The sequence below is a fragment of the Tasmannia lanceolata genome, unplaced genomic scaffold (genome assembly GCF_043159265.1).
Source record: "Tasmannia lanceolata isolate RefF3 unplaced genomic scaffold, GAP_Taslan_0.1 ptg000012l, whole genome shotgun sequence".
Classification (NCBI taxonomy): Eukaryota; Viridiplantae; Streptophyta; class Magnoliopsida; order Canellales; family Winteraceae; genus Tasmannia; species Tasmannia lanceolata.
The window spans coordinates 23,887,860-23,913,625 of NW_027518689.1; the positions used below are offsets into that span (position 1 = coordinate 23,887,860).

Genomic DNA, 25,766 nt, shown 5'->3' on the forward strand with positions numbered 1-25,766 from the left:
AAGTTCGAATTATTCTTCTTCGTTGTATGATTGCTTTTGATCCTTATACTCTTTTTCAAGTGTCTTTGTCGCTCTCTCCTTTATTTATTTCATTTACTTCGAGGCTGCACAGAGATAGAAAGAAAGAGCAAAGAAAAGCAGTCCTCCGAAGCCTTTTACACGTGATAAAGAAACCACCAAAAGCCAAATTGCATGCGTTCATCAGCTCTCTTTTTTTGCCTCAAAGGCCTCCCTTCTCCTTTTCTTTTGTTTTGCTTTCTCTTACTCTTTTTCACCCTCTTTCATTATATTCTGATTGAAGAGCCAACTCATTTGGTGAAGGAAAGCTTGGGCTTCTTTTGGATGTTTTGGTTAGTTGTTGAATGTACTGTTTAGTTATTTTCTTTGCTTTTGGTTATGGAGTTTCTTTGCTAGAGTTAGAGTTTTGAAATGGGTCTTTTCTAATTTTTTAAATCTCGAAGTTTTTGGTTTTTTCTGCTTCTGAGTTGAAATTTCGTTTTCTGGATATCTGTTACTCTCTCTCTCTCTCTCTCTTATTTGGTGTTGGTTTTTAAGTGTTATGTTTCTTTCTCTGCTTTAACCAGGGAGGGGGTTATAAGTTTAGATGTTTTAATGTTTTTTTTTTGTGGGTTTGAGATGGTAAGCTGAAAATTGTGATAAATTTGCAAATTTTGTTATGGGTTTTCGAGTTCTATATATTTTAATTTTTTCTCCCAAATTGGGAGAAAATTTGGGTTCTTGGCTTCTGTTGCATGGCTGAACTTTCAGGGTCTTTCTCTATGGAAAATGTTTTTTTTTTTTTTTTTGAAGTTCGATTTTGTGTTTTGGGATACATGGTTCTTTATTTTCTGCTTTTTATGGGCCTTGTTTTTTCTCTTTTTCTTTTTTAGGTTCAAAGTTCTGATTTGTTTTCTTCTCTCATTGGTTTATAATCACGTACTTAACTTTTCAGTTTGGATTAGCTCAAGCTATGGTGAAAGTTTGGATTTTGTGTTTTGGGCTTTGCATAGGAATAGTAAAACTTGTAATCTGCAACAAGGACTGGGTTTTACTTCATTCCTTTTTTATCCCCCCCCAAGAGTAAACCACGAGTATCTGAGCTCAATCCATAGTAGAAGTTTGGATTTTGAGTTTTGGGTTTTTCATAGGAATAGTAAAACTTGTAATCTGCAACAAGGACTCTGTTTTTTTTCATTCCTGTTTTATTCCCCCCCAAGAGAAAACCACCCTTTCTTATTATTGTTCTGTGTTTTGTACTATTGCCATTCTTACTGTTATTACTATATTGATTTACTTTTATTGCCTTTTCATTGCAGTTTTCTCGCTGAAACGTTTTGCTTCTCCACATTTTTGGTTTTCCAGTACTGGTCAGAAACTTTGGAGAAGAGGGATTGTAGTGTATTTGGTGAAGATTCTGTTTGTTTTGAACAAGGTTTTATATATTGCATAAATTTCAGTCACAATGCCCATAAGACAGATGAAAGAGAGCTCAGAACAGCACATTGTGATCAAAACCCAAGTGCAGAGCTCCATGAATCCTGTACAGAAATCTCCTAAAACTGATCAAAATGGGAAAGGCCCACCTGTCCATGTTGAGCAAAATGGGAAAATTCATAATCACAGCCCATGTCCTTCAAAGAACAGAGGTAGAAGGAGAGGAAGAGGGGGGCAGAAATCGGCTCAAGGCGACATTTTTATGCGCCCGAGTTCTGAACTCTCTGTCCAAAAACTAGTCCCCGAGCATTCGCCAACTAATTCTCGAGATGTTTCTTTGGATAATGGAGGTCTTATGTGTGAAATGGAGATGGGTTTACCTTGTTCTAGCAAATCTCTAAGGTTTCCGCTTAGGCCAGGGCAGGGGCAGATTGGGGTGAAGTGTATAGTAAAAGCCAACCATTTTTTAGCAGAGCTACCAGAAAAGGACTTGAACCAGTATGATGTAAGTATTTTTTTTGAATTGCAGATCAATATTATAGGGCATTTTTTTTTGTTTTCTGTGATTTCTTCTGGAAAATTGTTCTTGCTGGAATCTTAAAATTGGGTTGTGAAATGTGGCTTGGTTCTTGCTCTTGCAGGTTATTATAACTCCTGAAGTGGTGTCAAAGACTGTGAATAGAGCTATCATGGCAGAGCTTGTGAAGTTATACAAGGAGTCTGATTTGGGAATGAGATTACCGGCCTATGATGGCAGAAAGAGTTTGTACACAGCTGGGGAGCTTCCTTTCACTTCCAAGGAGTTCAATATCAAACTCATCGACGAAGATGATGGAATCAATGGCCCAAAGTAAGAATCTCAGATATTCCTTTTTTTCCCAATTGTTTCCTTCCTCTTTTACTGTTTATTTTCTCTACTTTACACAAACTCCCCCGCGTCATCGTGGACTCCTCCGAGTCGACTCCCTTTTCCCTTGGCCGCATTGCCCTACAGGGTCAATAAAAATTCTGTTGACTTTCCCGAGTTATGACCGTGTCAACCGAGTACTCAGCTGCATCAGCCAAGTACTCGACCGCATCGTGCCGAGTCGACTAGGATTTTCTTAGACCACGCTTTGACCTGCATACGCATTTTGAAACACTGTGTTACACCATAATATTCTTTGCCATTTTGTTTACATGTTTCTCTAAATCATATCTTTTATTGGAATCATGTGCTTATCAGTCATACCGGAAAGCCATGATTTTCGAGGTAGGAACACTGGAGTATTTGTTCAATTCTTATTAATAGCCTTCTCTCTTCATCTAAATAATTAATTTGCTCTGGGTTTCTCTTTTCTTCCTTTTCTCCCTCGGCTAACATCTCCATTGAAGTAGTCTTATCTTGTTTTACAATTTTTGCAGAAGAGAGAGAGAATACAAAGTGGTGATTAAGTTTGTTGGTCGGGCAGACATTCACCATTTGGGTAAATTTCTAGAAGGTAAATGTGTGGATGCTCCACAGAAAGCTCTTCAGATTCTTGACACTGTCTTAAGAGAACTTTCCACCAAAAGGTGTGTTTTCTTCTTAAAAGTGTATTTTTCATTTTTTCTCAGTCTTCCTTTAACAATTTTGATTATCACTTGTCAATTGTCTCCATAATCCCCTTTTTTTCTAGATACTTACCAGTTGGGAGGTCCTTCTTTTCGCCTGACATTAGAAAGCCTCAGAGGCTCGGTGATGGTTTGGAATCATGGTGCGGGTTTTACCAGAGTATAAGGCCTACTCAGATGGGCTTGTCTCTAAATATTGGTAAGTAAATTTCATATCTATTGCGATATAAATCAGTAATTTCTGATGCAGTGCTAAATATTATACAGAAAATAAGTGATTTGACCTTTTTGCTTTCCTTTTTATGTATCTTGTAGACATGTCATCGGCAGCATTTATTGAGCCTCTCCCGGTAATCGAGTTTGTTGCTCAAATCCTATCCAAGGATGTATTATCTAGGCCATTGTCTGATTCTGACCGCATAAAGGCCTGTTTCACTTCTCCAACTTTGTTGAGAGTACATACACTATTTCATTTCGCTAATCTATTACTTATTTTATGACTTAACTGAAACTTCTTTACAATTTCACTGGAAAACTTATAACAGATCAAAAAGGCCCTTAGAGGAGTGAAGGTCGAGGTGACACATAGAGAGAATGTTAGACGAAAATATCGAATTTCGGGATTAACATCACAACCTACGAGAGAACTAATGTAAGATTTTCTCTTTTGGTTCTCAACTTATGTGAGGCTCTGTCGGTTTAATAACTTGTTATATGTAAACCTCTCATTATTTACATTTGGATCGACACTTTCTAGGACTTTCAATTTGGTGGAAATGTGTTCTGTCAACGTTTACATTTTCCAAAGAAAGAAAAAATGATGATTCTCTAATGTAGTAGTATGTGATGCATATAATAGCAGTAACGAGTTTTAATCGTAGGGAGTGGAGTAGTATATGATGCATGTAATAGTAGTATCGAGTTTTTATCATAGGGAGCGATGTAGTATCCCATGATCAACTCTAAAACCCAGAAACCTAAAACTTTATTTCCGAGGATGTCAGAATGCCATATTCTTATCATGGTTTGAAATTTCGGATTTCGGCCAGGGCTGATACCGAAAGTACATGAATCCGAAATTTCCACTGAAATACAAGATTTCCACCGAAACTTTAAAAATTCCGGCTGAAAATTTCCACCTAAGTTACCGAAATTTGGGAAATTTGCACCGAAATCTTGTAAAATACTGAAATTGTATTCCGAAATTTTACATGATTTCGGCCGAAACCAACATCGAGACTGACATTTAAAACCTTGATTCTTATAGATGAATGAAATTTCACTATGAATTTGTTGCTGATTCTTTGGAATTCTACAGGTTTCCTGTTGATGACCGCTTGACAATGAAATCAGTTGTTGAATACTTTAAAGAGATGTATGGATTCAATATCCAATATACGCACCTTCCTTGCCTTCAAGTGGGGAATCAAAAGAAGGCTAGCTATCTTCCAATGGAGGTATGGGTCTTTTACTTTGAAGTCATTCCTATAAATATATTTCTAGGCACTCTAAAGATCTGAGAGCCATATCAAAGAAGGCATTGGTTGATTGTGATTTTCTAGGCTTGCAAAATTGTTGGGGGACAACGGTATACAAAAAGGTTGAATGAAAGGCAAATCACGGCTCTTTTGAAAGTTACCTGCCAGAGGCCAAAGGATCGAGAGAATGACATTTTACAGGTCAGTCATTTATGAAGTTTCTTTTACCATGCATTTTTCAATCAATTTTAAGAAGCTTGCTTTATACAAGGCGTGTTTCCCTAATTTTTGTATATTATGGATGGCTCAGTACTATTACATTTCATTGTTTCCTTATAATAATTTCTTGCCTTTTTCCATTTTATGTTCTTAATGGCAGGTTTTTCCTATCATATGTTTTACTCCAGACCAAATCAGATTTCCTGATGATAATTATCTTGACAGTTCTTAAGTAGCTAATTCAGAAGTTAACTTGGTGACAGCACTTCTAAACAGTAAATTAGTAGCCATTTTTGTTTCTACGTTTCCATTAACTGTGGTTGTCTTATATTTGTTAGAAACCAATTTTCCGTAACACTGCACTTGACCAGTAATCTATAAAGAAATGGTGTAAAGCTCCAGTCATACCAACATAAAGTGAAATAATGCAAAAAAAAAAAAAAAAAAAAAACCATAAAAAAATCAATAGTGATCACGAATTTTTGCTAGTTAGTTTAATGGAATGGTAGAAATGTCAACCATACATGCATAAAGAAAAATGATGCAAACATGCGATAAAAACAACTTGTAAGTGAAATTAATTCAAACTATATATAGAATCAGCCATTAGGGCCATCTGTGATGGGCCCCATCCTACTAATGTAAATAACATTAGGGAATTAGCGAAGAATTACACTAAAAAATAATGTAAACTACCATTAAAGTAAACTATCTCAACTCTTAACATATGCCAGTATTGAAAACCTTATTCTAAAACATTATTTAAGTTACCATCAAAGTAAACTATCTCAACTCATAACATATACTAATATTTAAAACCTTGAGGCTAATAGATGATTTCAATTTTAAGCAGTTCTTTACATTTGGTGAGTTAAAGATTTATTTTAAAATGTTTGTGATGTGCTTGAATCAATGAATCCTTCCATACCTTATACGATTTCCATCACTTATGCAGACAGTTCAACATAATTCTTATGACCAAGATCCATATGCAAAAGAGTTTGGGATCAAAATCACTGAAAAGCTAGCCTCTGTTGAAGCTCGTATTCTTCCTGCCCCTTGGGTAATTCTGAAGAGCGACAACAAAAGTTGATTTCAGAGAATAATTTAAAGTTTATTCTTATTTCTGTTTCATCAAGTCTGATTTCTTTCTTCTTTAATTCTGTTAGCTGAAATATCATGATAATGGGAAGGAAAAAGAGTGTTTGCCTCAGGTTGGACAGTGGAATATGAGGAACAAGGTAAGGATTTTTGTTGACTTTAATTTTATTTTTGCTTGTGAACTGTTTTTTTTTAATAATCTATGACAATTTGCTTTTAAATTTGAGTACGACTACCTAGATAATCACTGTTAGAATTGATACTAAAGATCAATATTGACTTCATGCTGTGAAATGTGTATAATCGGAATGTTGACCAGGTGAACCATCACGAGTTCACACACATGATCTTGTTCCCATGCCAAACAGACTTCCTGTGTAGGTTAAAGCCTACAAAAATCAACACTGCGCTTCTCTTTGGAGAATTCGTAAATGATGCCTAATAGATCAATGGGCTAGGATCATGCAATCACCATATGCACCAAAAATCTTCTCAAATACAGTGTGGGAAGAAAAATACAGTGTGGCCAACCTATTGAGATGATCTAAATCATTTATTTGTTAATCAGCATATTCACAAAAAATCTTCTACATAAGATGGATCCTAACCTTTGATTTGTGGAATTTTTTTTTAACTTTCTAAACCGACCATTTTACATGAAATATATTGGAGGGTTAGGATAATTTCCAATGGAGCATATTTATTGCCTATCTATGGCAAGAACCAACAAATGAATGGGTTAGATCATCGAAGGCCCTATTTGGTTGCTCAAAGGTGGCTGGGAGAGTAGTGACAGAAGAAGTCAAAAGGGAGTAGACACGCAAGTAAGATGTCTAGAAGAGTAGTGGAAGAGTGGTAAGTAGTGTTTGGTTGCGCGGCAATCCTCTAGAAGAGTAGTGGGAAATGTAGGGGTGTCATTACCAATATAGAGTTTGGCAGAGAGAGATAGGGAAGAGAGATAAACATAGCAAGAGAATAAGACAAGACCTTTTCCACTCCTTCCACCCTAATTTCTCCATTTTGGTAAAATTTGGTTGGAAGATGAGCGGAGAGAACATTAGCGCCACATAGGAAAAAAGGCAATCATGATGTCCCAAACATGTCGGAGTTAAATGGAGTTTCAATGCAAATTTGGCAATTTACCAATATAGAGTTTGGCAGAGAGAGAGATAGGGAAGAGAGATAAAGATAGCAAGAGAATAAGACGAGACCTTTTTCACGCTTCTTCCACCCTAATTTCTCGATTTTGGTAAAATTTGGTTGAGAGATGAGCGGAGAGAACATTAGCACCACATGAGCGCCACGTAGGAAAAAAGACAATCATGATGTCCCAAACATGTCGGAGTCAAATGGAGTTTCAATGCAAATTTGGCAACCAAACATGAATCGGCATTCATTGGAAGTTCATTGGCGTTTGAAATTGAGCAACCAAACAGAAATGTGTGGGCCCCACTTTACTTTTTGCCATGAAAATACACCACTTACATAGCTATTAATTATACATAAAAACTAATAAAATATTAATAGAAAACAACATCGCTCTCTGTTTTCTCATAAACACAGACCCCCTCACATCGAAAAAAATAAAAAGCAAATTTCTTTACCAAAAAGTTGTTCATGATCTCGTACAACTGTTCTAATCCTTTAGATATGCTAAAAGAATCCTCTTTAATTGCTACTACATTGTTTTAGTATTTCCTTGTTGTTTCCACTTCGTATACGTGCCTCACTTAACTTTCCGAAGCTATTTTAGCAACTATAAAAGAAACGTTCCTGTAGCAATTCCACAATATAAATATCCCTCTACTAGCTAGTTGTAGTAAAGGTTTTAAATTTCGGTTTCGAGGGTAATTTCGGTCCTTACCGAAACCGAAATTTTAGCCGAAATCCTGAAATTTCGGATGAAATTCTGTAAAGAAAGAAAAAATTAATATTTTATCATTAAATGGAATTTGGTAAATTTCGGTTTCGGGGGTAATTTCAGTCCTTACCGAAACCGAAATTTTAGGCGAAATCCTGAAATTTTGGTAACTTCAGATGAAATTCTGTAAAGAAAGGAAAAATTAATATTTTATCAAAAATTTCGCCCAAATTTGTTCAATGGAATTTGTTAAATTTCGGTTTCGGAACATTTCGGTTTCATTCTTCACTGAAATATGAAATTTCGGATTTTGGCCGAAATTTAAAACCTTGGTTGTGGTTGATACTTGATACTACGCTAGCGATGGCTACGATTGAGTTCCTGGAGCAAATACAACCGGCGGGACCTAGCTTAGGAGGGAATGAACAAGTTTTGAGATCTGAGGGGTCATTGTGGACTGTCATTGCTGTGCTATTGGCTGTTCTCATTGCCTTGATGCAGGTTTGGAAATGGGTGGCAAAGCAGAGCAGGGCCAAGGTGGCTGAGATGTGGAGTGGTAAGAATTAATATGTTTCTTTTGTATGGTTCTGTCATTTCTAGTCTAAAAAATAAATTCGATTGTCATGAATCTACGAGGAGACTTTATGATATGTAACCTTCTTTTTCGTAATTATAGAGTGTGTTCATCTTTACGTCACAATCTTTTAACCAAATGATTTTGGCTTTTTAATGTCATTGCAAGTTTCAAATGCTAGCTCGCTCGCAAATCCGACGTAATTGAAGTCAAAATCTGTTGAGAACACTTTGATCAAATAATCCTAGGCCTCTGATTCATCAAGCCTTGATTAGGCTCTGTTTGGTTGCTTTTTCACCGTAATAGCGCCCCTGATCGGCCTTACCTACATCCCATATTCCACATAAGATGGATCCACATTCAGAGGCCTTTCCTACATCCCATATGAAGTCTTCTTACATTCACGACAATCGAATTTATGATTGAGACTAGAAACAAACATAATCATACAAAAAAAAATAAAATTACTTCTTACCACTCCACATCTCAACCACCTTGCCATGGATTTGAAAACTCATTTCCTTGGCCCTACTCTGCTTTGCCACCCATTTCCAAACCAATGTAAATGCAATGAGAACAGGTAAATAGCACAACAATGACGGTCCAAAATGACCCATTGGATCCCGAAACTTGTTCATAGCCTCTTGAGCTAGGTCCCTCCTGTGGTATTTGTTATGAGAATTCAATCGTAGCCATTGCCAGTATAGTATCAACCACAACTAGCTAGTAGAGGGATATTTATATAGTGGAATTGCTCCATAAACGTTCCCTTCATAGAAGTTAAAATGGCTTTGCAAAGTTAAGTGAGGACGCATATGAAATGGAAACAACAGGGAAATACTAGAACAATGTAGTAGCAACCATGGTTTCAAATTTCGGTTTTGGAATTCGGTCCTCACCGAAAGCTAAATTTCGGTCAAATTTCGACATTTCGGGCGAAATCCAACGCAATCAGATAATAATATAATTTATGTCTTACAAAATTTCGGTATAATATTAAATAATATATAGAATCCAGATTTTTTGGGATTTTCCATAAATTTCGGACCTAAATTTCAGGAAAAACAAAATTTCGACTGGAATTTTTAAATTTTGATCGAAATTTAATACGGTTTCAGGTTTATAGCATTTCGATTTCGTTCTCAACCGAAACCCAAAATTTAGGATTCCGGTCGAAATTTCAAACCACGGTAGCAGTTAAAGAGGATTTTTTAAGTCTACCTAAAGGATGAGAACGGTTTCACGTTATATCAAGAACAATTTTTTTGGTAAAGAGATTTGCGTTTGATAGGCCATAAATATGCTCAATTGGAAATTATTCTCTCCCTCATGTAAAGTGCATTGTCGGTTCAGAAAGTTCAAAAAGCCTCTACCATCTAAACCTTCATTTGTTTGTTCTCTCCATAAATAGGCAGTATGCCATAAATATGCTCCATTGGAAATCATCCTCACCAGGGGTGGAGCTACATGTAGCATACGGGGGGCAGCTGCCCCTCTTGAGTTGGGCCAAACTCCTTAATAGGCCCAACTCAATTGGGCCCAGCCTCTTTTAAAATTTGAAGCCTGCCCCTCCTTATGTATAACCTGCCCCCCTTACGTATAAATCCTGGCTCCGCCAGTGATCCTCACCCTCCAATATATTTCGTGTACGATGATCGGTTTAGAAAGTTCATAAACCTCCACAAATCGAAGGGTTAGGATCCATCTTATGTAGAAGATTTTTGTTGCATATGGTGATTAACAAATAAATGGTTTAGATCATCTCAATAGGTGGACCGCACTGTGTTGGGTGGTCAACTCAATGGATACGACTACTTCCACATGGTACACATGTAGATCCGAAAACACAATCATTAGGAAAGAACTTAATGCTGATAATCTCTTTTCTTTTAAATTTTTGGTTCATCACTTGCTCCATGTAGACTATCTAGCCACACTTCTCTATTGGTTGCAAGTTTAGTTGCATAGCCTCGAATGTGTCCACACTTCTGTTGGTTGTATAGCTTCCAATGTGTTCTTTCACTTTATTCCTTATTGCTTCCTGTGAATTTATTTATTCTTGTACCAAATATCCGGCTCTAATATTCTGATGCCATTCTTTTCTTTCAACTAAACCAAATACTATTTCCCTCAAAAGCTTCATTTTCGGTTTTACTTGTACCTTTTTATTTTGATATTTAGGTTTGAATTTTCAGTTCTGAAAAATACCCATAGTTTTTCATTGTTTGCAAGCCCAGTTGCTTAGCCTATGGTGGAATATTTGACATTGATTCTTACTGGTTCTTTTGCATCTTTTTTTTTTTCTTAAAATATTTTCCCCTGATATTCGGGTTTCATTCTTTCCCTTTTGTGCCAAGGAATCGGCGTCAAACACTCTTTGATTTTGTTTCAACAAATTTTTTTTCACTTCCGTAAAAATACCCCCACTTCTCCATCAATTGTAACTCTATTGCATAGCCTCTGGGTGGATCTATAACTTTATTTTTTATTGTTTCCGGTGCAATTTTTTGATTCTTGTACCAAATGTCCGGTGGGAATATTATGGTTTAGATCTTTCCTTCTTAAGAGAAGAATGCATGTCCTAAAACAGTCTTCAATTTCATTTTCAGTTTATTTTTTCATTTCAATATTTACATTTGACTTTAAGTTCTCTAAAGTTACTACAAGTCCAAGTTGAACCACTATTGATTGCATTATTTTTCATTCGAGTCTACCAATATCCTTTCAATTGCTTCGAAAATAGTACTAATTTTATGGCTCATGGTCTCCTGTCCCTTTAAAATAGAAAATGATCAACGGGAGCACCGTTAGCCGGTGGGCATGTATCAACTTCTCAAGGAGTGTTCAAGAGAATGTAGCACGTGGGTTCTGTAACGAGCTGGCTCAAATGTGTCAAGTATCTGGCATGGTAATTTTACATATTCAAGAGCCCTATTGTTTGGTAATATTTCAGATGGTAATTATAGCTTTATATAAATTAGCTTCCTAAAAATTACACCTAACCAAGTTAGTGTCTATTTTCTCTTCCATAGGAATTCAACCCTGAACCTGTAATTCCGATCTACACAGCCAAACCAGAACATGTAGAGAAGGCACTTAAGCATGTTTACCATGCATCCATGAGCAAACTCAAAGGGAAGGAATTGGAGCTTCTTTTAGTTATTCTACCTGACAACAATGGATCTCTGTATGGTATGTAGAGCACACTATTTGTTTTCATGCATAGTGAGGCTTTCTTGTGAGTAAATTACATATCTTATTTGACTATTCTGTGTTTTCAGGTGATCTCAAGAGAATCTGCGAAACTGACCTGGGTTTAATTTCACAATGCTGTCTTACAAAGCATGTCTTCAAGATTAGTAAACAGTACCTGGCCAATGTTTCCCTGAAAATCAATGTTAAGGTGAACAATCCATTTAAATCTGTAGATTTTTCTGCATACATGCATGTGCATGCTCGTGTTGTCTATATATGCTTGTATATGGGCACTCTCACTCTTGCATGATACTCTGGTGGTGGACATCCCATATTCCAAAAATGTTCCACATATCAGGGATAGGGAGCCAGGTTCGATTGGAATTGACTTGAAAATCATCACCCGCACACACACACACACACAGGGAGATGATTGCCCCCCACCTCATGATTTGACGTCAAAAAGCATAATCCTACAGAGAGAGAGAGAGAGAGAGAGAGAGAGAGAGAGAGAGAGGGGGGGGGGGGGGGTGAAAAAATCATCTCTCATACACACATACAGAGGAAATTATATGATGAAAGGGCGTATACACGAAAAGGAGTATACACAACAGCAGCTCACTTTTTGAGGAGCAGCTGTTGGATCAAATATCAAGGACGGGATGATGGGTACGTGTTTAGACGGCTCTTCATCATATAATTGCTGATATATATACTATATATAGTGTGTGTATATAGAAGGGATGAAAAGATATGTTTTTGCTTTGTTTTAATGGTTTCTTATTCCTGGTCCGGGGGTATGCCCCCTCCAGCTCTCTTTGATATTCTGTAATGCAGGATGGGACTCCTGGTTCCCAATGCTATTCCAATATCAATGAAATATGTCAATTTTCAAATAAATAAATAAATATGTATATGTTCCTACGAACATTTGTTTGTATGTCGTAAGGAATCCAAAGCCAAGATAATACGGTATCGATCAGAAATTGTTCTGTCACCATTTGTATTGCCACTGTGCCATAGTGTTGAACCTACATAATTACCATTAAAGTCATTTCCTTCGTGAAATGAACATTCTCTGCTATCCAGATTCAATTGAATTATCTAAGTTCATTAGACAGCCACTAGATGACAATTGGATGGTCTTGTTTCAGATGGGAGGAAGAAACACTGTCCTTATGGATGCTATCAGTTGGAGGATACCATTGGTTAGTGATATACCAACTATAATATTTGGCGCGGATGTGACCCACCCAGAAAATGGAGAAGACTCAAGCCCTTCAATTGCCGCTGTACTAATAAACCAAAAAACTCCTTAGTTCTTTTAGTAATTTGCAGATTTCAAATGATGATTGATGTTATTTCTTCCATAGGTTGTAGCCTCTCAAGACTGGCCCGAAGTTACGAAATATGCTGGACTGGTTTGTGCTCAGGCTCATAGACAAGAACTTATTCAGGATTTGTATAAGACATGGCATGATCCTGTCCGAGGCACAGTGAGCGGCGGCATGATCAGGTAATATCAATTATTTGTATCATTGTTTGCTTTCAATCTTTGTTTCTGTCTTGTGGTATCCTTAGCCCTCCAGTCTTACTTCACTTCTCTTTAATGCAGAGATCTACTGGTTTCATTTCGAAAGGCAACAGGCCAAAAGCCACAAAGGATTATATTCTACAGGTCAATATACTTATCCAAAGAGCTGTCTACTAGAAGAATAGAAAAAATTACACATATAAGTATTTATACACTAGTAGTTACATACATGCATGCATTTATGCATGTAAAAGTCAAGCATTTAAAGATAAAAAATACATACGAAATAAGCATATCTCATCTGGGGTGCAACTTGGGTTGGGTCCCGATTTTACAGTAAAAGCTCAACCCAAATTCCCAAAAATTGACGCGAGTTGCACCTCTAATCTCATCGTTTGAATTCCTCAATTGGAGAATTTTGTGAGCAGGGATGGTGTGAGCGAAGGTCAGTTCTATCAAGTTCTCCTCTATGAATTAGATGCAATCCGCAAGGTAAGTGATGGTTTGTTCCATCTTCTCTATCCTTATGATTTTATTTGTAATCAAATTTATATTTATGACTGAGAAGAACTTAGCATTTAATTAATTGATTCTTTACAGGCGTGTGCATCTCTTGAACCAAATTACCAACCACCTGTGACTTTTGTTGTGGTCCAAAAACGGCACCACACAAGATTGTTTGCTAGTGACCACAGGGATCGAAGCAGCATCGATAAGAGTGGAAACATCTTACCTGGTATAACTTATTGTTTAAACAGAATCAAATTATTTTATGTAACTGACTTGAAGTCAATATTTATCTAAGAACAGAGGTCTTGTCTCACAGGCACAGTGGTTGATTCTAAAATATGTCATCCGACAGAGTTTGATTTCTATCTCTGTAGCCATGCTGGAATTCAGGTGATTTAACTTAAATCATAATTTTTTATGTAATTCATTAATAGAGTTAAAGACTTTCTGCAAACATGCTCGCCACTCTAAAATTTGCAAAGCGTCTGAGAAACACTTCACAAACTGATAAATCAGTTGGGTAGTTTGTTAGAGATATCAGGAACTCAATTATGGATTCTACAAGTGAAGCTTTGATCTCTAAAATTGGAATGTTGGTTGAAAACCAATGAAGAAATTTTATGAAGTGGTCTGATATGTTGAAGTGACTTCCTGCTTTATTTTGAGTTTGTATTAGATATGGCCACTATTCCACTGTAGTCTTCAAAGCACCCAATGAGAAATCTGCTAGATTTTTTTGTAAAATATGTTGTTTAGCAAGAAAAGAAATTCAATGAAAAAATGGTACGTGGAGTACATCTTTTGAAATCTTATGTAGAATACGAATTTTTTGTGCTTTCTAGTCAGTAATATGTGGCTGGGGTGAAATAACAATCTCTGCGGCATCTCAACTGTCTCTCAGAAAAACAAATGCATTTGAACGTTTCTTCAGAACATCTTATAATAGCATTTTCCATCTCTAGTACTTGCATGGAAATTGGTCCTTACCATGTTTAATACTTCTATAGTAAAGACATGTATGCATAGCTTCAGAAATACACACATTCATTGTAATTTGTTCAAATAGCTCGCATGGGATTTGCATGAGTAGTAATGCATAAATTCTTAAATTTTCCTCACAATTTTCTGGCAAATGCATAGGGGACGAGCCGACCAGCTCATTACCATGTTTTATGGGATGAGAACAATTTCACGGCGGATGGATTGCAGACGTTGACAAACAATCTTTGTTATACGTATGTAGAGGCACTCATATTTCCAAGCCTTTTTTTGTCTTAAGACGAAACACATTTTTCCTTTTCTTCTATTTATGTTATATATTTACTTTGAAGTTGCCGATTTTCTAATATGCAGGTATGCAAGGTGCACGCGCTCTGTCTCAGTTGGTAAGTGCAGTATCTTATTTTCCTATGTTTTCTGGAAACTGATATTTTAACTCCCCTTTTATGATATTTTCCATCTATTTTAAGCATCTTTCGTTGGATGTTACAGATTCTAGAAACCTATAACCTCTAGGTTTTAAAACCGGAACTGAAATTTAAAATTTTCGGCCGAAGTAATAAGATTTATACCAAAATTTCCACCGAAACCTAAATTGCCAACAAGATTTCCACCGAAATTTCATTTTCGGCTGAGGCAGAAACCGAAACCGAAATTTCAAACCTTGTCTGTAACATCCAATGAGAAGTTGAAACTAGAGGGGTGCAAATAATAAAATAAGAAGTTTAGAATATCATCTCCTTATTTTTTACATTAGTTTCCTGACTTGCTTATGTGTGTGAGTTTATCTGTTCCTTTTCTTTAATTGCACCTGTGGCGATGCTGCATCCAGCCTGTTAAGTTTGACTACTCTTTTGAACAAGAGCGATCTATTAGCATTATTAGAAAGGTCGTGGAATAATTGTGGTTTAGATTCCCTTGAAGTTCTATTGAACAAGAAAGTTATCCCTGAGGATTACACTCTCTTTCTTTGAGAATAAAAGGTTTCTTTGTCTAAATCTATGGCAGTGATGTATCTGCTGTTGATAGAGAAGGCAGGAACATAAGAAATCTTTGGATTCTAGAGAAATATTCATAAATCAGATTGCTGATTTTAATCATGGAAGTAATGTTAAAGCGTAAAAGGTTAAGGCTATGGTCTAGTTCAGAGATTATGGAGTAAGTGAATAAGAGACGAATTTTGGGGGAGCCAATAGGAATTGGTTTCTAAGGGGTTAAGGGGATCGATAAAGTAAACTGTTGGGCTCATGGAATAGGATGGTTGGAAATTTTAAGATGGGACTGTTTGACCGTTGTGGTGGGACTGTTGGGACTACTAGGTGGGACAGGGCTATGGAGGCCGATTGGGTAGGAAGTGGGTTTAGGGTGGCCGATTGGTTTGAAAGGGGTAGATGATGATTGGAATACGATTTAGAACTGTAGATGTGGAGATTTAGAATTGGGTATAGGATTTAGAAGTGGGTATAGGAATTAGAACTGTTTCTAGAAGTTATGGGGCAGATTGGTTGGTCGATGAGATGAGACTGGTTTTTGGAGGTTTTCTTCTATTGGTGGACCGATCAAGAAAGCTATACAAGGCCTGAGCAAATCTTGTTGGGGAGAGGTGTGGGAATGATGGTTGTGATCGGCAAGAAGATTAATGATATGATGAAATTAATAAACATGTATAAAGAAGTGGAAATTGAGAAACTGAAGTAAAGAAGATAAATTAAAGAAGAGAGGAAGGATAGAAAATAGCCTTAAGTCACTCTAGGGTTCCTAAGAATCCTCGTAGGCTTGAAGCATCTTACTCCAAAGCATGGAAGGGCTGCAACAGTCAGAAATCTCATCAGTATCTCTCAAATGGCCCAAGGGCCAAAATCTATATTGTCATATGGACGTAACCAAACCCAACAGTCTGGAATCACTCCTAGCTTCACTTTATAGTTACAAGCAAAGTGACTCTTATTTCCATAAAAAAATAATGTTTTTATCATCCTTGTGTCCTCTTCTAACTATTTTAGCCATTGCTGCTATCTTCCGTCTGACAAAAATTTTTTCTCAGGTCAAGCTATGGTTATAACTTATATTGATGCTTCCACTTGTCATGCTTTGACTCTGGTCCTTAATCTTCAGGTTCATAACTTTATTGAGCACCACTCATCCACAAGGCACTGCATTACCAGATCTGTTATAATTAGAAAATGTGCGCTCTGTACTTTGGTCATAGTCCATTGGCTAAAATCTGTATAGCTCAGATTTTGATCGTATTCTTGAGATCCAACAGGGACAAGTCTTAGCACTGTGACTAAATGAGACCAAGACACAGAAATGTTGAGTCTTTCTTTTCCGAATTTCCCAATTTTCTGTCTGGAAAAACTTGGCAAACATGTCACATGCTTCTTTCGGTTATTACTGAATATGATTCAACTTATCTTTTCCACAAGTTGCTTCAAATTTAATAAGTTCTTATTCGTCTTTTCATTCATGGCCCTTCGCATGCGCTCCCATAATGCAACCACATTCAGTCCACATTTGGCCTCCCAAATTTTCTAGTGTTGCAATTAAGACTCCATTTGTGACTTCCAAGGCTCATACTCAAAGGTATTTAGTTTCCTTAAGAAAAAAACAACTCACAACACAATCCATCTTCTTTTGATTTTATATTCTTATTGGTACATGTTCTTGATCAACTATTCCTTAAGAATGAAATCCTTGAATCATACCTGGGCACTACGGATTTTCCCAACCAACTTGGCTTTGATACCACTTCTTGAGTTTGGAATATAGTCAAAACTCTCATGTTTTCTCTGTCTCTTGAGAAATATAATTGAGGACACTCTAAGATGTATTATTCTCAAATCTCTTCCCTGAGAAGTACGATTTTGTGAAGACAACTTAAATTATATCATTCTCATGATTTGAGAAGATAGCATAAATGAATAAATGAAATGTTGAAGCACAAAATAACTCTACTTCATTTCTCTAAATGATTTGCTCTGTTCTACACCCAACAGAAATTTCTGTTGCCAAAGATCCAAAACATCTAAAACCAGTGGCCCATGATTATATTGTTGCAAAACTGAAGTCGTAAGCAAATAGATTTCTTAAGCCCATCTCTATGATTACTTAAGCAAGACAAATGTCTATTCCTGTTCATATATTTTTTATGATAAGAAAGATCAAAATAATATCCTAATCCAAGTTCTAACTATACCCAAAGATATAGAATGTTGTACTTTTCATACAAAGATCCTATCAAACTCAAACATTATGAGTTGGTTCCTTCCATGACAATAAGAAGACTACCTCTCATATTTGTTCGCAGTTGATTCACTTAAGTTGAAGACACTTCGTTGTTTGTATTTCACCATGGGTACATTTCCCATAGTCAGTGAATTGATCTGTAATTTACTGCAGAACCACCGTTCACCAATGCAATTCCTGCGGAATCTGCAACTCCTTGCCAACTCATGCCCTATAGAAATGTGCTTGACTAGGCAAATTTTTTTTTTTCTAAATCAGCTGAAATTATTATAAGAAGGATAGGGTACAACAACAGGGCATTAGCCCAGGAGAGGAAAGAGCACGAAAAGGAAAAAAACAGCTGGACAAGAGCTGTCCAGCCCTAACCCAAGCGAAGAACCAAACAGAATTTTAGCAATGCCCACATAGGAAGACAGAAATAGATCACTATAGGATATACTCCTTTTGACAAACTAACCTGCTGCCCTTTTACCCTCTCTGTAAAAGTGGCTGATTATCCAATTGAAGCCGGAGAGAAGATCTGTGATTCTATTTATAGAGGCAGAGAGAGAAACAGGCACACTGCATATCTGAATAAGCTTGTTCACCATAAATGAAGTCTCTTTCTAATCAACCCTGAATTTCTCCAATATAGTAGCTTGATCCAGCTGAACGCTGAAGCCCAATAGGAAACCTGCATCTTCACTGCCAAGAATGTCCCCAAAACCAGCCAGACCGGAGCTAGATTTGGACGCTCCACCAATATTAAGTTTCAGCCAACTGTGAGGAGGAGGGGGCCACTGAATTCTTCTAATTGTGAAGAAGCCTAATTGTGGGAACCTTGTGAATAAGCAACTATTCCACCAAAAAAAAAAAAAAACCTTGTGAAGAAGCTTTATGTTCTTTGCATCCAAAAATTATGAAGTTCATAATATTTTTCCTAGTAATCAAGAAACTGGTTGATCAAGTTCCCACTCGGTTTGGTAATATCATTGTAAATTTTAAATCTGGACCTCTTCACACCTTGAAATTCTGCAGCATTTCTGCCTTTCCAAATCCGCCACAGAACAGATTTGAGAAACCACCTCAGAGAAACATTCAACAGGGAATCAGTATTCAGTAGCAACTAGCAAGTATATTGATTCCAAACCATCTCTGAAGATGTATCCAAATTACCTGAGTCATTTGGCAGGTCAAGAGAGGATGGAGATCGAATTCTTCCTCTCTGCAGCTGTAGTAGTATCTGGAAGCAGAGTTGAAACCTTTTATTTTTAGCCCGAATTAAAAGACATTAAACAAAAGGTTCTCCATCAGAAGAATTGCTATATTTGGGGGATGACTTTATTCCAAACATAAGAGTGCCACCAAATCTCAGGATAATTGGTTCTTCCAGGATTCCATGCTATCTTAAATTAATTATTGATGCCAAACCAAGTCTGAAGATCTGTCCACATTACCTGTGTCAATTGATAGGTGAGTTGAGATCAGATTCCATCTCTCTGCAGCTGTAGTAGCATCTCTAAGCAGAGTTGAAACCTTTTCTTTATAACCTCAATTCAGTTGGAGAACTTAAGAGGGCACATTATCATATTCCACATCTATATATGTACCAGATTTGGTGATGAGCTGAACTGCAGGGGGAAGAGAAGATTTCAGGTCGAGCTCAACATAGACCCTCACAAACGTTAGTATTGAACCTGAACCTGTTATATTGTTCAATTTAATTGGTTTTCCAACCGTACTTTCAATGGGAAAGAGGATATCCCTTCTCCCGATGTGGGGAGCAAGGTCAGGAAACCTAATTCAAATGGAGAGAATAGCGTTGTCTTATTTGATTGGTTTGAATGAAAGAAACCACTTAAACAGCCTGAGGGAGAAAGAGGAGACATAGCAAGGTCAAGAGAGGGCATTTTGCTACAGTCCTAGTGGGGGCCCGCCTAGGTATGGGACTAGGTGTTACCCATGCTATTATGGGATAGGATTAAAGGGCTCGCCTAACACATTCCGTTCCATCAGCTCTGGAGCTTTTGGCGTATTGGTAAGGTACCTAACATTTGGTATCAGAGTAGTCACCACGTCCCATGTTCGAGTCACGAAAGGGGCGACTTCTGGAGAGGACTCCTTGGAAAGGGCAACATGGTAAAAAGCCAGAGTGAAAGCTGCCTGAGTGAAGTTGTCACAGAGTGGGCCGCCGTGGAAGGGGCGACCTGTGGAAAGGCCTACCTGGAAAAAAGGCCAGAGTGAAAGCCGTCACGGAGTCGGCCGCCGAGGACAGCGGATTCAGAAGCGTGGTGTTATGCTACGGTCCTGAGTTGGGTCCTGCCTAGGTATGAGACTGGTTTAAAGGGCCTTGCCTAACGTGTTCCATCAGCTCTGGAACTTTTGGCGTATTGGCAAGGTACCTAATGCGTTCAAGAAGAACTTGAAAAGGTAATGGCCAGTGCTAATTAGAGCAATTGCAACTTCAGTTTTTTTTCAGTTTGCAAAGAGATGTTCTGGTTTGGCCATTCTAGAGATCCTAGATAAGGCCTATGAGCATGGATGTTGCCAACTAGGGCAACTGAAAAATCATTTATGCCTATCATTCAAGAGTTGCTGGTCCATTTCAATGGCAGATAGGCCATTCATAGACTTGGCGGTGGGGAGTGATATCAGTTTCAAGGTAGCAGGATCCAGTGGTTTTGCACGTGTTTGGACAGCATGTTTAGGCATAATATTTAGGGGTAGGCGGTTCGAGATTGGAAGGATTAGACTGGGGCAACTGTAGGCAAGGTTTTCGGGGTAATGATAGACAGGGTTTTGAGGGATGGCAACGGAAGAGGGGGGAGCTAAATTGGGGATAGTAATGGTAATCATAGATTTAGGGTGTGATGAGAGATTACCTTGTTGAAAGGGGTTCTTCAGTGACAAGCATAAAGCAATGAGGAGCATTTTCCAACCCGAAAATTTTGAAAGCTCCTGTCCCATACCTAGGCAGGCCCCCACTTAGGACCGTAGCATTTCACGACCCTTCTGCATCCACTGTCCTCGGTGGCCCACTTTGTGACGGCTTTCACTCCAACTTTTTTTCCAAGTACCCCTTTCCACAGGCCGACCCTTTAGTGGCGGCCCGCTCTAAGGCAACTTCACTCGCGACTCTCACTTTGGCTTTTTACTAGGTAGCCCTTTCCAAGTAGCCCTCTCCACAAGTCGCCCCTTCTGTGACTCGAACACGGAATATGGTGGCTGCTCTAATACCAAATGTTAGGTACCTAAACCAATACACCAAAAGCTCCAGAGCTGATGGAACGCGTTAGGCTAGGCCCTTTAAAACAGTCCCATAGGACCCATACATGGTTGGGCTCACCTAGTCCCATTCCCAGGCAAGCCCCCACTTAGGACTGTGTATTAGAATCCTTCACATACGGATTAAGGCATGGTTCATTTTCTGACCTACAAGCACGAGGCTAGTCCAGGGATAATTTCTCGCAACGACAACTACAACTTAATATTCATGATTGTAGTAGACTGTTGAAATTGATCAGGTGAGGAGGAAGAAGAAGAGATTGCAATCCCTGTATCACAAGGCAGTTGGATATAAGGAGTAACCCCTATTATTTACCATCTCCAAACTTGCAAAAGCTGTGTAAAATGGAAATCTTTCATTGTGACAGGTTTGTGAATCTCCTCCCTTGGAACTTAGCAGGAGGGCTCCAACAACTAAAACAACTCTATGTATAGGACCACAGGCGAATGATGAATACAATTTACCGCTGGACAAGGGAAGCATGCTCCCTTGATTAAAGTAACACCAAGAGTAATGGGACTGCCGACCCCAACTAGTTTGGGACAAAGGCTTTGTTGAGTTGAGTTGAGTAAGACTAATGGGACTGCCAAAGATAATTGACATAAGCACCTATACCTCTTAAATAATTTATATTATGAAATTTGTGGATGCTCTTTATACTATCCCATGGAGACGGTTTTAGAAGCATTTGCTACTGATGCAGAGGCTAGGTGGGAGGATAAAATCAACACCTTTTTTTTTTTTTTTTGGAAAGATGATAGAATTGTATTATAAATCATATGAAGCTTACATAAGATAGGGACCAGGGGTCCCCCTTTGCATTACAACGTATGAAGGCTCAGAATTTTACTTCCAGGCCATAAAAAGAGAAAAAACAAAAAAGGTGTTCCTTGTATCATTTCCCTATACCCCCAACCTTCGAACCTGAACTTCCTAAAACTATCGCCATCCTAACAGGCTGACCAATATCTTTTTTGAAAAACCTTTATAAACCTTTCCCTGATAGAAACTTATCAAAAAAACTTTGCGATCTTCCATTGAAGATCTTGAAAATAGACTCCCCTTCAAGTCGTGCATTTTCCTAGTTCTGTCAAGAGACTCTCAATCTCAAATGCAAAATCCTTCTCATCCGACACAATAGTCAAGAGATCCACAGCAATCGGTTCCCTACCTTTGTCCGGTTAATCATATCCTCCAGCTTCTGAATCCCCACCGCCTTACATGCTTCCATTGCAGATGTCTCAGATTCTTCTCGTCCGCTAGAGATTTGTTGAAGAAAGGATGTTTATGCATTGGCATATGGGTATCTCTAACGTTGTAGGTCCCAGTTGCGCTGAAGAAAGCTTCCGCTCTCCGGTTTGCTTCCTCCTTGAAAAGTTTCTATTGCCTCTTAAGAAAATCCTTAATAATCTCCCTAGGAGTTGGCGAGAACCTAGAGGCCATTTCTTCGTTATAAACCATGGTCTTCAATTTACAGAGAAACTCCTCCATATCCACGAGGTCCATGGACCGCTTCCTTTTTTGCCCAGTAGCCGGAGCGGACGAGGAGGAGGAAGGGATTGGGGAAATATCATTTTGATGCTCCATTTTTATCTTTTTCAAGGAGAAGGCAGAGTTTAGCAAATCTCCTGAAAGATCCCAAACTCTCCTCCTAACATTTTATATATAGATCACTGCCTAATTATGGCCAATGGCCAAAGACCCACCCCCTACTTCCACTATAGCGTGTGGAAAATATCCCTTCTTTCATAAAGAGGGCATTTATGGAGCCGAAATACTCATTCGCTCTGGCCCGATTCGAAAAGACCCCTTCGACTCCCAATGACTTGAAAATAGTGATATATTAGATAGTATACTCAAGAGGTAAATACTTTTTGAGGGACCGGATCCTATTCCTGACAAATCTCTATTCTTCCGCACCGATTGATGATTATCAACATTTGTCGAGGAGAACGCCATCTCTGCAACAGCCAAAACAATGATATAAAGGGGAAACCTTATTTTGTGTATGATTTTCCATTCAACATCATATGAAGAATCCTTCTGCTGCATACAAAAAGCACCTTATCACCCGCGTCCCCCTTCTACTATTGAAGTGCCTACCAAGAGTCGCTCAGCTCTTAGATTTTAATTCTTTATCAATTAGATCCCCACTTCCCCAAATCATCTAGCTTCTACTTTGACAGAAGCTAGAGGGACCCCAATGATCAATCACCCAAGGGCAGTGCAAGCCCTGGGTAGAGAAAGGGGAAAATTATGACTATTTGAGACCTGCACGATTGTTTACCCCTCGGCCTTTCTAAACGTGGTTTTGTGGAATTTTCTGGCTTCCTTTTCGGTATTTTTCCTTGTAGGTACCTCTCTGAATGGATTCCGGAAAGATCCAAAACAGCTTCTCGCTTTTGAGATAAGTCAGTATTAAACTTTCGAGTCTTGAATTTTGATCCAGAGGGCCCAATCCAGATGCCCCAGATTTGATGATTCCCAATATCTTCCTTGATTCCGGACACCTACCTGCCGAGTTAGATATTTGTTTGGGGTAGGGACCCACCAGCCCAAGAAATCCTTCAGAAGTAGAACAGTCATTCCTCTTGGTACCAGACCCATCAGGTAAAGGACAGATTTGTCCAAGACGCTCGGTCATAGATCCCAAAGCGTATCCATCAGACACTAGGGGAAGCAAAGATGGATGATTCTTGGGAAGGGCACCCTGTACATTGCCTTCTATTGCTTTCGATTGATGAAATTTGAGTTTTGAACTCAAAAGGATGGGCCCCAAAGGATCATCGTTTTTCCTGCCGAGTCCCTTAAGAAGCCAACGGATGACTCTCAGCCGTGGTCACCGGCGGTCTTTCCAAATCCGGAAAATTCGTTTGAGCCAGCGCTGGTGAAGGCATCGGCACCCTCGATCTTAGGCTAGTGTTATGGGACGATTAACAATTAAGCAAATCAGAGCGAGATCCAGCTTTATCTTGGGTTTCGATTCCAATAGTATAATAATAATCTGAAATCCGGAGTTCAGCAAAGGAACCGAGTAAGCTTCCATCGGGGAGCAAGAATTTTAGCCGACACAAAACTCATACATTGATTGTGGCTCCCTTCCATCTTCACCTCCAATACCGGACCAAATAGGTTTCCTAAAGCTTCAACCGTTGAAATAGCCCATGCATGTAGTGCGATGCCGTAAAAATTAGCCCATAATGCTTCCGCACCTTGAACATGGTCCCAATTCCAGGCAGAAAGAGAGAGCAATTGGTTTCCCCAGGCCTCAACTCCCTTGGCCAGGATCTTGGAAGCCACATCCTCCGATTCAAACATAAAAAGGACTTCATTCTTTGCCAGACTATAGGGGCAAGGAAGAGAAGAAATATCCCAATAGCTTTTAGCCCAAAGCCAAAGATCATCTAAGGTCTCGTTCATGTCTTTTTTCCTGCCTATCAAACACGCTTTTAGGGTATCCATTCGCACTTCTACCTCCTTACCCGAAATAGATAATGTCGGGGTCCCTTCCTCAACAGATGAAGAGATCATCCCGGAGTCAACAACACTTTAACTATTGATTAAATACACTTCAGTGTATGGGCATTGTCTAGTTTATTGATTAAACACATTTGATCCATATGATAACCACCCTGTTCTTTTGCCACTAAATTTGTTTCATAACTAACCTTTACACTAAATTTGTTTGCAGTTCCGCCTGCATATTATGCACACTTAGCAGCGTTTCGAGCTCGATTCTACCTGGAACCAGAATTGCCAGAGAACGGCTCAATGGTTGGCAGCGTTCGTCAAACATCGGCCCTGTCCATGCGTTCAGGAGAGTCGGGTGTGAAGCCATTGCCGGCCCTCAAGGAAAATGTGAAGAAAGTGATGTTTTATTGTTAGGGAGAAAGGAATGAGGTTGATGGTGGTTATGACTGAGAAATGTGGGTGTTATCACCTTGATCCTTTCATCCCCATTCTGTATGTATCACCTTGATCCTACTAGCAAAGGTTCCCATCATGGTAAATGCAAGTGTTACTTGGAAATTGAAGATCCATCAAATTGTAACCTTTCATTTTCTTGTTTCGAACTTGAAACCCATTGGAGGTTTAAAGGGAAGAATACTAGGAACAATCTGGTGCGAATCATTTGCACCAGAAAATGTGATGATGGGGCATCGTGAAGAAATGCACCATTCAAATGATCCTAACCATCCAATTTAAGCACTAGAAAATCTGTGCAGTGAGTCTGTGGCTGCTACTGGTGGCATCAAGATAGGATAACTAACAAAACCACATACCTATGAAAAATTCAACGTGTTATTCACCCTTATAATATGAGCAATGATATCCCCTCTTAAATTACATTTCTCACTCGGCTCCTCCACACTTGCAAGAATGAATTAGGGGTGTCAATGTACCTGGACAGTCGGATGGATAGCGCTGGCAACGGGGCGACCAGCACACTAGGGGGACAAAATTCCCACCCCAAAAAAAGCTTTTTAACACCCAGAAGAAGAAAAGACGAGCTGTGTTCTTGAACTTATCAAAATATCATAGTGCCAATATCACTAGCCTAAAGAAATGTTTACCGTTCACAAAAAAAACACTAAAACAGTTTTAAAATAAGATGGTAAACAAGATGGTACTGATAATGGCTTGCATATTGAACGGGGTGGGCCCAGTGCCATCCTCGTGCCCGCTCCGAGGAATTTTTAAAATCCCCATCCACGCCCAAATCGGGGAATCCCCACGCAGGGTGGGGTGGGGCGGAT

At 38.6% G+C, this 25,766-nt stretch overlaps 1 protein-coding gene across 2 annotated transcripts; it reads left to right on the plus strand.

Moving 5' to 3' along the window:
- Window positions 1-25,047, plus strand: LOC143887741 (protein argonaute 10-like). Of its 2 annotated transcripts, none has more exons than XM_077391911.1 (23): window positions 1-24; window positions 1,317-1,939; window positions 2,076-2,284; window positions 2,839-2,988; window positions 3,093-3,226; window positions 3,343-3,452; window positions 3,573-3,679; window positions 4,346-4,484; window positions 4,590-4,706; window positions 5,680-5,787; window positions 5,894-5,965; window positions 11,046-11,168; window positions 11,293-11,452; window positions 11,542-11,663; window positions 12,610-12,747; window positions 12,829-12,971; window positions 13,071-13,133; window positions 13,418-13,481; window positions 13,590-13,725; window positions 13,816-13,889; window positions 14,640-14,734; window positions 14,853-14,884; window positions 24,701-25,047. In XM_077391911.1, exons 2-23 carry the CDS (start codon window positions 1,463-1,465, stop codon window positions 24,892-24,894), a joined length of 2,967 nt encoding a protein of 988 aa, XP_077248026.1. In that variant the 5' UTR covers window positions 1-24; window positions 1,317-1,462; the 3' UTR covers window positions 24,895-25,047. The 2 variants fall into 2 exon arrangements, with proteins under 2 accessions (XP_077248026.1, XP_077248024.1); XM_077391909.1 differs by lacking the exon at window positions 1-24 and adding an exon at window positions 91-350.
- Window positions 25,048-25,766: the final 719 nt, after the last annotated feature.

What these genes read in the sequence shown, in the direction of transcription:
- LOC143887741 (XM_077391911.1), top strand. Translation starts at nt 1,463, where the DNA reads ATGCCCATAAGACAGATGAAAGAGAGCTCAGAACAGCACATTGTGATC. An exon ending in GGGCTTGTCTCTAAATATTG is followed by an intron (nt 3,227 to 3,342) that starts GTAAGTAAATTT and finishes TGTATCTTGTAG; the next exon opens with ACATGTCATCGGCAGCATTT. An exon ending in CTAGCTATCTTCCAATGGAG is followed by an intron (nt 4,485 to 4,589) that starts GTATGGGTCTTT and finishes GTGATTTTCTAG; the next exon opens with GCTTGCAAAATTGTTGGGGG.